Genomic DNA, 13,030 nt, shown 5'->3' on the forward strand with positions numbered 1-13,030 from the left:
CTGAGATTTTGACATGTCTAAAAGTTAAGAATTAATAGGAGGAATTTGAGATTACAACAAAAAACAAAATTTTTTGTTTTCAACAATATTAATAATGTAAAAAGATAATTATCAAAAAAATTACAAAAAATAATTTTCGAAAATAAAGATAATATCTATATATACATATATTTCATAAAATTCGAAACTATAACATAATTTACTTATTTTAAGTTTTAAGTTATTAATTCTACAGAGAATAGAAATGGGATTAAGGAAAATATACAGTTAATTATTAATTCTAAATTTTGTAAATACTCACTTCTATATAAACATTGACCGTCTCATACTTTTCATCTAAACAAAATAATTTATTCAAAAATATTGCTTTCAACTTTGTTATATTGGCAAAACTTTTTTAATGGAAAAGTGAATTTGTCTTCTTTTTTAAAACCAAAATTTTTTCCTACTTTCTCCTTTTTCAGTTTGGAATAGGTAAGATTATTATGTTGACCCGAAAAAAAAGATTAATATATGTGTCTTCTTTTTCTAATACAGTATTTTAAAATTTAATGTAGTATTTTTAGATTTTTTATTTAATTTATGCGTCTTCTTTTTCTAATAATGTATTTTAAATTTTAATTTAGTATTTTAAGATTCTTTATTTAATTTATCTTCTCACTTTTGAATTATTTGGGATTCATATATTATCGTGCTTATAATTTTCTATTATTTTTTATTTATGTCAAATTAATTTTCTTCTAATTTCTTTGATTGGTTGGTCATAGACCCTTTTTAGCAAACATAATTGTTACCATTCATTCAATCCCAAAGGGAGATACGGAGTAGAAGTTAATCAACCTAATGGTTAGATAAAATAGGCTAAGCGAACACAAGCTTACAACAAACATAGATAGATAGATTGGAAAAACATAAATTGTTGTTGATAGATCCATAGGAGTTTAGAGACTGTGACACCATGGTTTGCGGATATAATTAAAAGAATTGATTTGGCCACCTATGTTACCAAAGTGCGCACTTATCTTTTCGATTAAGGGTCCTGAGAGAACTCCAAAGTTAAGCGTGCTTGAGCTGGAGTCGTTTCATGATGGATGACCTTTCGGGAAGTTATTGTCAGAACTGTGCGAGTGAGGACAAAACACAGGGAAATATCATATGGTGATTTGTAGGATCGGTAAACAAGTATTTAAAGTCTTCCGGACATAACAAAACGGTCGTCGGATATGGGTGGGCCAGGAGTAGACGTGGGACCCATTGAGGAAGGTGGGCCCGTGGAATGGGAGTGGACATGGGGCTCACTAAGCAAGGTGGCAGTTAGGGCGTGCCAAATACAAATGCTACATCATGGTGTGTCAAAGACACTTCCACGAATACAATAAAAAATTTAACATTAGTTACTATCAAAAGATTTTGTGACGCTAGAAAAAGGTCTTTAGTGTCATTGGTTGTCATAGCAAGCCATTTTGAGATAGCTAAAAGACGTGAACATGTTCTCTCCACACATGAGGAGGGCAGAGCCGAGGTTCTTTCTATGGTGGAGGAGGTTGGACGCAAGGTTATCTCCCCAAGGAAGAAAGGTGGAGGAGGTTGGACGCAAGGTTATCTTCTCAAGGGAGGAAGGTGGAGTCAAAGTTCTCTCCATGGTGGAGGAGGTTGGACGCAAGGTTCTCTCCATAGTTGGTCATACACTATTGTGATGATAAATCATTGATTAGTATACTATGTAATATATGTTTATTCGAAATGTTTTTTGAGCCAATAGTTTTAGTAGTTAAAAAAACTACGTAAAAGTGAAAGTAAAAAGACATATATAGTTGGCTTAATGTGTTCATACATACATTTTCTAGGTCGTGGTAAAGAATATATTTGTAACATACAATATATTTAGGAGTAAAAAATACACTTTCAATGGTAACATAATAAAATATTTGTAAATGGATATAAATCAGTATATTATAGCAAAAATAAAACTTATAAAAAATGTACAACAAATTTTAATATATTTTTGTTAAATTTAATTTTATTTAAAACCCGCATATCGGGCGGATCCTTATCTAGTATTATATAAGATATCAGTTCATACCAATAAAAAAAAATATAAAAAATATCAACGAAGTCGTTGGATTGTAATGACGAAAGATTACTTTCCTAACATGAACCGATCATGCTCTCCTCTACTATATTCTACAGATACTCATAATCTTTAAGTTTCTTATTTTATAACAATTCTTTTATTAGTTTCTTCTTCTTCCTTGAAGTCCACGTCTCAAACTTGTTTCTTTGATTCTGCAAATTATTTCTACTCAAGAAAATCTAACAAAAATGGAAGTCCGAAGAAGAGCACAAGTGATCGATACCAAGAGGTGTTCGAAGCTGCGCGTGGAGTTAACGCCCTCACTACCTGACAGCCGCATATCGGAGCCTTTTTCTCCGACCACCACTTCCACATCCCGGTCCCAACCACCGGTTCAATTCGATGGACCTTTCTCTGGTCTAATCATCTGCGTAACTGGTCTCTCTAAAGGTACTAGCTATAGTAAAACCTCTATAAATTAATACTTGGTAATTCAACTTTTTACTACCTAGAACCGAAATTTTGAATCCAATTTCCAAAACCAATCTGTGAAATCTGAGCTAGTTTTATGAATTGAGTATCAATTGTTGTATGTAGAGGCAAGGAAACAGGTGAAGGAAGCTACAGAGAGACTTGGTGGTGAATACAGTTCTCTTTTGAATTCTCTGTGTACACATTTGGTTGTTCAGATATCCTTTTGACTTTATGTTTACTTTAGAAACTTGAGTAATCATTTGAGCTTTATATAAACATGAACATTTATGTAGTTTTGTGTTAGTTCCTTAACATTAAAAAAAGGAGTTTACAGCTATGACGGTCGCAAGTTTGAGCATGCCTTGAAACATGGGAGAAGAGAGAGTTTGCATATTGTTACTCTTGGGTGGTTTGTGGACAGTGTCCGTAGAAACGGTGAGTATGTCAATATATAACCGAGTTTGTTGATTCTTTATCATAAGGTTTACCATACTAGTTGTGATCTGGCTGCAGTTAAGTTGAGTGAGTCTTTTTACGCGGTCAAAAATCAAGGAGAGACTAAGGTGAAAGCGGATGGATCAAAATCCGTATACGCAGTAGGAAAAGTACATAGAAGCATTCAAGGAACCGACTTCACGGGAAGCAAGGACTTGGATTTCTCAGGCTGTTCTGTTTTCATCGATCCCGATATTTCGGAGGAAGCAAGATCCCGGGTTAGTCCTCACTTCTCAACACCCTATGAGACTTAAAGGATGGTAGCAAGTAGCAATGTCTGTGGATGATCAACGGCTCCATTCCAAGTCTTGCAGGTTTCACAGGTAACTCTTGAAAGAGGTGCTAAGCTTATGAATCAATGGTTCATTGGATGTAATGCAAGTCATGTTGTATGTGAAGCTGGTTCTGCTCTGAGATATCTTGGTCACTCGAGCAACCTTGTTACAGTAAGCTAATTGAGAGAACTCGTTTTCCATCTTGTTAGACATTATTAATGGCATATTATCATTTGTTTTCTTATATAAAATGGTCGCCTGTTTCAGCCTCTCTGGCTTCAGAAGAGTTTGGAAGAGAAACCAATGCACACTCTAGTTCGGATGTCAGCTGATTTGGCAAAAGATCTTAGGACAATGTTCGAGAAATTGGGGAAGGTATGTATATCTTCTAATTATCTGTTGGACAAGTATCCGTGAAGTCTCTAGTCCTTTAATCTTACGTTGTTGCGTTCTTACAGGAATCCCACACGGAATGTGTTCTTGAAGATGACTCTATGTTAACAAACAGGACTACAACACACAAAGAAAGGCAGAAAATTGTGGAATCCGCCAAAAAGGCTGTCACAAATCGCCACGCAAAGGCATTATTGCATTCTCTTTCCATATATTTCATCTTCGAAAACCGAGCTATCGCTAAACCGTACTCTATCTTCTTTGTTCTTCAAACAGATGGGAAAGACGCTGATCCAACCGCTAAATCTGAGCAGCCTTTTAGATTCTATTTGCTGGACAATATCTGAACCAACCTCAACAGCTAGTGTTATCATAGATAGTTTCAGCAACAACGAAGATAACGAAAGAAAGTCTTTATCTGCCTTCTTTGATGCGAAAACCAATGATACATTTACTCGGTCTATGAGACTTCTTACAGAAAGGTTCCCATGTTATTCTTCATCTCTGTATTTAACTTGGTATGCAAGCTACCCTTTTTGGTATATTAAAGCTTATGTTGTTTTTGTTGTTATGTCATGACAGTGAGAGAACGGAATTGGTATACAAAAACCATTTTATTACGTTACTTCTTCCAATTGATTGGTATGGTGAGATGGGACCTTGTTCCAGGTCGTACTTCAGTGAAACCGGTTTTACATGTCAGCAGATTCTCCAAAACATCTATGCGTTCTATCAGGTAGAAATGTCCTCATATATGTCAGGATCGCGTTGTCGAAACCATTTTTCAAAGTAGTTAGTGATTTTATGTACTGTCGCAGGAAAACATGTCTGAGGAGGAAATCAAAGCGGCAATTCACACTAACTCGAGGCACAGTGAAAAGCTCCGACCAGCAAACTCGGTGATGAAAGATGGCAAGACTGTTTTCAAACGTATAGAGTTTCTCGGATCCCGAAAAGGTTTCGAGATGCTTAAACGTGTTAGTAGCTTCAACTGTAGTAACATCTACGAGCTTATCATTAAGGCATAACAATTAACAGATACATTAGAGGTTTACATACAGAACAATCCGGAACTAGTCGACACACTAGACATTTCCTGATGAGTACGCTTTTTACTAAATGTGAATCAGTAGTAACTTGTTAACAGTCAAAATCAGTTTACTTTTTGTATGGTGAGTATCTTGCGGCGCTCGAGCTCATAGAGCAGTTCCACGACTGCAGAGTCGAAGGAACTCTTCTTGTCGGGCCTAGCTTCTCCGGCGTACATCACAGCCTCACGATTGGGAATCCTTAATGTTATGGTCGATATGAAACTGCTGAAACTAGTTCGCTTCTCATCTCCATCTGTGAATTCAAACGGAGTTCTGTGCAGACACAAGAAAGTTATCAGTTTAAGATTGGTCAATACTCAGGAAAACACCGAACCAAAATAAGAGACAAGTGATGATGAATTCACCGTGATTTCTCTTCGGAGGTGTCGAACGTAGGCATTGGCCAGAGATGCTTCTTGCAGAACTCATGTAGAGTTCCACGAGGCCCCCCTTTCTTCATGTTTATAGGTCCAATAACTGAAAAAAAAAAAAAAAACTCATTAAATCAAGAAATGAAGAAACTGAAGACGAAAAAGAAGAATCTGTTAAGGTAGAAAACAGTGTATGCAACTCTCACCTGGAATCACTATACTCTGGATTTCGCTAGAATCTGGAACAGGAGTTTCTCGGCCACTATGATTGCAAGCAAGATTGACATCCATGGAACTTTGATTATCCCCGATCGAAATTTTACGTGAAATGTTTCTCTTCTGAAGAACCAAAAAAAAGTTTCAGCAAATTAAACCATTAAATACACACGCAAGTGGAAACATCAGAACATATACCTCAAGTTGCGTAAGCAGATGTGAAGCTGCTTTACCCAAAGCCAGTTTATTTGTCTGTTCAGATCCATCTCCAGTTAGAAGAACATCGTCCAGCTGCAACTGGATCGTAGCTTGTGCCTTGACACCATCATTAGAACATTTCACTCGGAAGAAATACCCAAGAGAGTCGCATAGCTCATTGAGCTCCCGGTATGGAGGAAGCTGAAGTTTATCTGGAGTTACAAGTGGAGAAAGCAACGGCTCAAATACTTTCCACACTTGATCAAGATCTAGCCTTGTATCGATCAGCAACGCTCCAGCGATACTCTCCACCAAGTCTCCAAGAGCCTAAACCAAAGCAGACAAACATGTCAACCTATTTGTTCTCTTTGTAATCTAAAAACTCTCAGGCAGGAACTTTAAATAGTCATGCAACTATGTTTTTACCTTAGGGCCCTGTATTGAAGGGATTGATCTACCAGTCTCATCTGGCTTTGTAAAAGACATCAGATACTCGTTTATTTGAGTCTCAAGAACCGTAGCACAACGTTGAAGGTGGGTGTGCAGATTATTTTTGACTGCAACTTGCGCAAAATTTTCATTATTCACACATGCCGAACGAAGATCGGTCATCTCTCCAGGCCCAGTTTGTTCGTAGGTGTTAAAAAGGTGACGGGTGATTAGAAAATCCAGTACAGAATCGCCAAGAAACTCCAATCTCTGTTTGAGGAACAAATTAAACAGCCATGAGATTAGCCAAATAACGCAAGGTGTTAAAAATGATGAAGTCATCATACCTCGTATGAATAGGATTCATGAACAGAGGAGTGAGTGATAGCCTCTTTCAAAAGGAACTTTGCAGAGAACCCATGTTGGATCTTTGTCTCCAACTCTGTGAGCTCATTGTCTTTAGGGATGTAACACCGTAGAGAAACTCTATTGATCGCTTCAACGACTAGGTTCGGGTCAAAATTAACGTCAACACCAAGCCATTTCATCATATGGAGAGCAGCAGGCAATCCACCGCTTACATAATAGGCACCAATCAAGGCCTCAGCGCAATCTGATACAGATTTCGAAACTGTCCATCTATGACCCCTGTCGCAAGACTTCCCTATTTTGATAGTCATGTTTTCTGTGAAGAATTTTGGGTCCAATGGTACTTCTCTAGTTTCAACCCCACACTTGCAAGGAACTGGAAAAAGAGATGACTGACCAGGTGCAGTCCAGCGACGCGGTTCAAAAGCGCCGTTTCTTATGTATCCCTATCAAAACCAATCCCAATATAAAAGGTACTTCATTAGTGTTCTGACTGATATAAGACATTTACTTACAAAATATTAGAAGATACCTGTAGTTTGCGATTAGTTGCTACGCGATGAAGATTCGAGTTAGATATAATCGATTGCCTCTGCCGTGATAGTTGTCCCTCGTCTTTGTCAGGATACTTAAGGAATAGATAACAGCTCACAACATACTTCAAGACTGAATCCCCAAGCAGTTCCAACCGTTCCATGGAAAACGGTTCGGGGCATGTAAGTGTTGTTAGTGCTTCAAGAATCTGAATTTATTAAACCAATGCAAGAGGTAAATGACAATCAAGATATCTTCTACTTTCATCTCTAAATAACAGATAGAGTCAAAAACTATACCGAAGTACTTGATATACTGAAGTTATCGATGCTACAATCAATCTCTTCCCTAAGCTGACTGGCCAACATCAGAGACTCTAGGCGGTGCATCACTGAGGGCAGCAAGTAGATTGATTTTAGCACAGCACGTGGTACATCAATTCTGACCAATAGCTCTGGAGGCAAATGCGCATAAATATTTGGTTTTTTTTTTCTAACATTGCCAGCTTTTGGTTCTGTCTTCACAACCACTGTCCATTTACATTGGAAAAAACATCTTAGACCTCGTACACTACAATATCCTGAGAACATACACAACGTATCCATGTGTTCGAGGAATTCTCAAGAATCAACTTACTCTCTTCATTGAAGTCGACTAAAAGGTTGTGTGCATGGTGACTCTGCTTCAACTTTATCAACGGCTGGTTTGGGTGCGTCAAAACAATCCCATACCTGATTCAAGGGAGTAACATTAACTAGAGAGCTATCATAAGTAGATTGAAAGAACATCCATAGCTAGAATATCACTTACTTCTTATTAAAATATTCTGCATAAGTAGCATATTCTGATGAGACGTCGCCCTCAAACGGGCTCATAGCAGAAGAATCCCTTACTGCTTCAACTATAGAGTATATCCTTCCAGTATGAATCGCAATGACAACAAGTTCTTCGAGACTATCTTTATCAGACGAAGCGTTGGCAAAATGAATCAGATTCGTTTCTTCCGTTTTATCGCCGAGTAAGACTTCCTGACTGGATAAGGTGCTGCACTGGTTCCCATCACTAACGCGAAGAGAATTTTTCTTCAAGAACTCAACTATCGAGGCACAGGAGTTGATAGCTGACCAATCAATTGTTGCAGTCGAAGCTAGATCCTTTGTTTCAACTGGTAGCAGTAGAAACATAAAGGAAGGGTGCCAAAGAGAACTTGTGTCAGTTTGAAGTAAAAATTCTCTCTTTGTTCCCGATGACTTAGATCCAACAAATAAATTTCCAAACATGCCATTAAAGAAAAACTGCTGAAAACACTTTGCTTTAACCATCTGCATCCAAAACCACAAAGAAGAAGATATTAAGTTCAATTGTTCAAACCATGAAACAAGAAACTGTATAAATCCTACGGATCAACGTTGGGTACCTCCTCTTGAGTCAAACGTATCTGGCCACAAGGTGAGACGGAAGCCTTCACAAGCTTCCTGACCAAGTAAAGGTCCATCTCAACTTTACCAACATCTTCAGCGAGGGTTGACTCAAGCAAAAGAGAGAAACTCGAGTATGATTCGCCAGAAATATTACAAGAGAAGCCAAACTTATAAGCCTGAAAGATGGCGCCATCAATATTTTCCCCCCAGGTCCCTGACAATTCGTTTGCACAGGTTGTCCCGTGCAACTCCTTACGTTTTTTCGAACCTGTCAAGAGAAAAAAAGATGTATACATATATAAACAAATTAAGACAAGCTCCATGACCTTAGACATAGACATATGATATACATATGTCTGATGTGTATGTGTGTGTGAATCAACAGCGGCTGATGAAGGAATTAAGACCAAAATCACCGACACCAACTTATTGAGGAATTAAGGAAATGATGAAACATACCTGCAGATGATGAAGATGATTTACTTTTAGAAGAGGCAACCTTCACTTTGGCACTGCATTGCAAAAGATTTTTATCCAAACGTAACTGCTTACATGCTAACTGCTCATTTCTGCTAGGAGGATCAATCACAGTTTGTACGGCAGCTGCTTCCTCAGATACAGTTATGTTAGAATCTGGAATAACCATGGCTTTAGTCTCTTGCATGCCATGGCCACTTGTCGCTGGAGGTGGACACGATTTTAAGTTTCGAGCTTCTGGATCTTGAATTAGGACTTCTCTTCGCATAAGGTCATCCAGATGGTCTCTTTGTTTCGGGTTCCCCCTACAATAATTAGTATTTCAGAATTGAACTACAAAGGAGCGCACTGGATTAAACATTTTGTATTAAACGAGATTCCCTCCTACCTTTCAAGAAACATGATAGACTTAGAATTACTCTGTTTGGCATGTTTTTGAAAATGCGAGTAACTACACTCTGATTTGGGCAGGTCAAAACAAACCATGCATGAGCAATTTGGAACCTGTGTTCCCTCTTCAACCACATCAGTGATAAATATAAGATTCACCTGCACTCATTAAAAAGCTTTCAGAGAAGACAGAATAAAATCAAATTTTTCAAACTGTTAAACGTCTGACTGTAATGAAGATTATGCTAACCTTGTCAACATGAAATGGATCAGGGATTTTAATTTGTGATTTCTGTGCCGATGCATCGGTGGAGGAGTTGTTTCCGATTAAATACAAAATATTAAAGTAAGCTAAAGAGGCTTCTTTCTTCACGAATCTTTCGATCACTTCGGCAGTTATAATTCTCTCAACAAAAATAAGAACATATAGAGATTTTTCCCCTCTGCCAGCAACTTGAAATCATCAGAACATATGAAGATTTTTGTTGCAGTTTTGGGAGTTGGAAAAAAACAATTAAAATTACCTGAATAAATCCACTAGATGGAAGAGTTCTTTTAACTTTGGAGATACATGTCCGGAATTTACTGCTGACAGATGGTTTTGCTGCAAATCTAACAAACGAGGCACAGTGAAAAAATATCAAATTGGTGAATAGAAGTGGACTCCTTAATCCAATATAGAGCTTAGAATACAGTACCTTGCTGCAAATACACCCCAATCGAGGATAAAATATCCTCAAGAAATTCCTTCCACACCAATGAGCATTCTTTATAAGTTTCACTTTCCTCTTTCGTATCTGAGAGTTTCTCCAAGCAGACTTCAGCCGCCTATCCCGAAAGCAAGACGTTGAAGAACAAATTTTAATCAGCACAGCAGGTAGTACTAGCCAAAGGAAACCAACTGGTAGTAATGTGTTAGAAAAATACCAAGTGCGCGCAAATCAGGCCAAGATTGTCAAGGCAATGCAAGATCTCTCTGTAGTCGATGGACAATCGCTTTTGATATGTCTCAAACTTGTTCTCCATGTTGAGAAAACTGCCCTCTTCCAACTCTTGAAGCCTTCTAAGAGAAGCATCAAACTGTAGGAAAAGAAAAAAGCAGAATCTTTTTTAAGCACTCTGAAACATAATAGGGAAGAGTCATGTTCTGGCTCATATTCAGCGAGCATATAGTATATATACCTTGTGGTGTGAACTTTCCAACTTTTCTTTCAATTCCAAACTATAGAATGGTGGTGGGTCATAAAATATTGGACCTTCTTTTACTGCTGTAGCAAACTTTTCCACCCCATTCCGCTCTTCAGGATTAAAAATCTGAATTTAAAGTAAAATGTTTCATAACATTAATTTGAAAAACTCTATCTATTTCCTTGTTACGCAAAAACAAGGTACCTTTGATTCCATCAGTCTCTCAAGTTCTGATACCTGATCTGCATAGTTAGAGAGAGAGTAAACATTTTAGAGACGGCTAACAAAACTCTTGCAGTATGAGTTTATTTTACTTAGATGAGGTTGAAACATTAAAACTAGTTACAGAAATCTTTGGTTTTGACATACCTTTTCTAACGACGTCTGACGCAGTCAATCCAAACATCTTCGGTTTGTTAGTGGATTCGTGATAGAATTCCTTCATGAAAACAAGAAAGAATCTAGTTTGTTGGCAAAATTATGGAAACTCTGTTTATGAAAAACTAATAGAGCTTAATCACTACTGAGAAAACACACACCTTCATTAACTTGGCATAGGGATGATTGCCAGTGGTGCGGTGGCATTCATCTATTATTATAAGACATACCATCTCTAGTTTCAGGAATGCACTTCTAAGGGCATCCAATAATATCTGAGGAGTCATAACCAGAACCTGAACCAGAAAAAACATGATTGTCATTGCAGATAATAGACAGATCACTTGGGTTTGGCAACAGAAAATAAGTATGTGATTGCTGTGCGGTCAATATAGTCACAGATCTATCTCAAAGGAACGAGCAAACAAGTTAAAACAAAATGATGGTGAAAGAGTCAACAATGGAAGAAGAACCAACCCCAGAACTCTAGGTAGCAAAATGTATTAACAAATTGGAATGAGCTTTAAGTAAACAAACAAAGAATCAACCTAAAAGACCATATCAATGACTCGAAATATTAGCATGGCCTGTGATTTTTTCATTATCAGAGACAACGATGAGCAGGTCAAAGTGGATTGCAACATTCTGCCAAATTTGAACTAACCACACAATGAAATTGTGACATATTTCATCAAAACTACTAGTTGGCGTATTACTAGCAAAATAGATCCAAACAGAAACACAAACTTACATCGTGCTTGCTAACTTCCTCTTCCCAGCGTTGGGAAGTCCATTTATCAACTCCTTTAGCTCCAAAGTACTCTTCAACCTTCAAACTCACATGTGTTCTAATCTCACAGCATTGCTAAAACCATACACAACAATAATACATGAAAAGAATGAGCTCCCAATGCCATTCATTCACCAATATCATTGACTAAAATTGGTCAAATCCAAAAGAAACATTTTTTTCTTTTTCTTTTGCATACATCAATGAAGCATCTAAAATGAAAAGGAGGACTTGCCTGTTTGACAAGATTTACAGTAGGGGCCAAGAAAATTATCAATCTTTTGGATGTATCAGAAGAACCCATGGCTTTGATAAGCATCTTAGTGATCTCTGACTTATTAGTTCCAGACCCCAGAACAGCAATTACATTCCTGTTCATTGCAACCTCATACACCTTCAACTCATAACTACTGCAAACAAAACAAAACACAAGAAGGAACAAAAAGAGTAAACTTTAAGTGAATTGTCCTAAAAGCCTTGTTGAAAGAAGAAAATCAAGTAAGTTACAAAGAGAGGAAGATGAAGATTCTTCTACCCATTAGAGTCAATCATCATAGGAGCATGATTCTGATCTCCATCGATTTCAGAGAATTTTCTCTTGAGCGAATTGCTTCCTCCACCGCCTCCTTGTTGTGAATCTTCTTCCTCCATTATCTCCGGCTCCAACGAGGAATGCATGACGAACATAGAAAAAGGAACACACTTTAAAGACTAATGGGTAGAGAGGAATTTCGAATTTTGGGGTTGAATCAGCTTCGGCTTTTAAAAAGTGATTCTTTCTTCTTTCTCTGAACCTGTGCCACTGGGTTTTGGTACTTATGAAAATAGTAGTTTCGAATGTGAGATTAGTTTCTGTATTTAATAAATTTAAGTCAAACTATTTTTTTTATTCTTACCTTTTCCGATTCTTTATTTTTGGATTTTCTCTTCCTTCAAATATTTAGACGCCTCAATAAAAGCCCAGTGGACCTGACCCATTTTATTTTCTTGTCACAGATTTTATAGTTTTAGATATTAGGGTCCTGATCGGTAACGGCAGTTACTTATGGCTGTAAAAACTTTAACTTTAAAATTTACGCTGTAGAGAATTTGGTTGTAGATGATTTGACTGTAGAAACTTTAATTGTTAAAATTTGATTGGTAACAAATATTTTTAAGAGAATTTGTTAAAAATGCCCCTTTTGATATACCCCTTTTCAAAAATACCCTCTTTTCTGGTCATTTTTATTTATGCCCTCTTTTAATTTTTAATGACCATTTTACCCTTAGATGAAAATTATTTTATTCAATAAAAAGAAAAACAAAATTTTCCCGCCAAAAAATTTCCGACATATTTTCCCGCCAAAAATTTTTCAAAAAAATTTTCCCGCCAAAAATTTTTTTGTCAAAAAACTTTTGATAAAAAATTTCGAAAAAAAAAATTTTCCCGCCAAAATTTTTCCTGCCAAAAAAAAATTACAAGGTTTT

At 37.1% G+C, this 13,030-nt stretch overlaps 2 protein-coding genes across 8 annotated transcripts; one reads left to right on the top strand and one right to left on the bottom strand.

Annotated features, from left to right (window-relative positions):
* The first annotated feature begins 2,243 nt into the window (after positions 1-2,243).
* Positions 2,244-4,864, top strand: LOC104712029 (uncharacterized). The gene is made up of 10 exons (XM_010428820.2): positions 2,244-2,524; positions 2,672-2,763; positions 2,881-2,983; positions 3,062-3,261; positions 3,358-3,489; positions 3,586-3,693; positions 3,777-3,899; positions 3,988-4,193; positions 4,294-4,447; positions 4,530-4,864. The coding sequence occupies exons 1-10, from the start codon at positions 2,323-2,325 to the stop codon at positions 4,737-4,739; spliced, it is 1,530 nt and encodes a 509-aa protein (XP_010427122.1). The 5' UTR covers positions 2,244-2,322; the 3' UTR covers positions 4,740-4,864.
* On the bottom strand, positions 4,704-12,442 carry LOC104712028 (endoribonuclease Dicer homolog 3). Of its 7 annotated transcripts, none has more exons than XM_010428819.3 (24): positions 12,099-12,442; positions 11,799-11,973; positions 11,525-11,638; positions 10,935-11,069; positions 10,765-10,834; positions 10,600-10,637; positions 10,390-10,521; positions 10,135-10,287; positions 9,906-10,035; positions 9,732-9,819; positions 9,458-9,650; positions 9,206-9,366; positions 8,800-9,122; positions 8,337-8,608; positions 7,730-8,241; positions 7,556-7,650; positions 7,219-7,448; positions 6,918-7,127; positions 6,364-6,831; positions 6,014-6,286; positions 5,588-5,914; positions 5,380-5,512; positions 5,168-5,279; positions 4,704-5,075 (listed from the first exon to the last, which is right to left on the bottom strand). In XM_010428819.3, exons 1-24 carry the CDS (start codon positions 12,248-12,250, stop codon positions 4,865-4,867), a joined length of 4,707 nt encoding a protein of 1,568 aa, XP_010427121.2. In that variant the 5' UTR covers positions 12,251-12,442; the 3' UTR covers positions 4,704-4,864. The 7 variants fall into 7 exon arrangements, with proteins under 7 accessions (XP_010427121.2, XP_019084869.2, XP_019084871.2 ...); XM_019229324.2 differs by having other exon boundaries at positions 11,799-11,970; positions 12,099-12,423; XM_019229326.2 differs by having other exon boundaries at positions 12,071-12,419.
* Positions 12,443-13,030: the final 588 nt, after the last annotated feature.

This window comes from Camelina sativa, chromosome 9 (genome assembly GCF_030686135.1).
Source record: "Camelina sativa cultivar CO46 ecotype springtype chromosome 9, ASM3068613v1".
NCBI lineage: Eukaryota > Viridiplantae > Streptophyta > Magnoliopsida > Brassicales > Brassicaceae > Camelina > Camelina sativa.

Excerpts from the sequence above, each read along its gene's own strand:
- LOC104712029 (XM_010428820.2), top strand. The coding sequence starts at position 2,323 with ATGGAAGTCCGAAGAAGAGCACAAGTGATCGATACCAAGAGGTGTTCG. Across the intron at positions 3,262-3,357 it reads CGGAGGAAGCAAGATCCCGG|GTTTCACAGGTAACTCTTGA; the intron begins GTTAGTCCTCAC and ends CAAGTCTTGCAG. Across the intron at positions 3,900-3,987 it reads TCACAAATCGCCACGCAAAG|ATGGGAAAGACGCTGATCCA; the intron begins GCATTATTGCAT and ends TTCTTCAAACAG.
- LOC104712028 (XM_010428819.3), bottom strand. The coding sequence starts at position 12,250 with ATGTTCGTCATGCATTCCTCGTTGGAGCCGGAGATAATGGAGGAAGAA. Across the intron at positions 11,070-11,524 it reads AGGAAGTTAGCAAGCACGAT|GTTCTGGTTATGACTCCTCA; the intron begins GTAAGTTTGTGT and ends TTTCTGGTTCAG. Across the intron at positions 8,242-8,336 it reads TACGTTTGACTCAAGAGGAG|ATGGTTAAAGCAAAGTGTTT; the intron begins GTACCCAACGTT and ends TTTTGGATGCAG.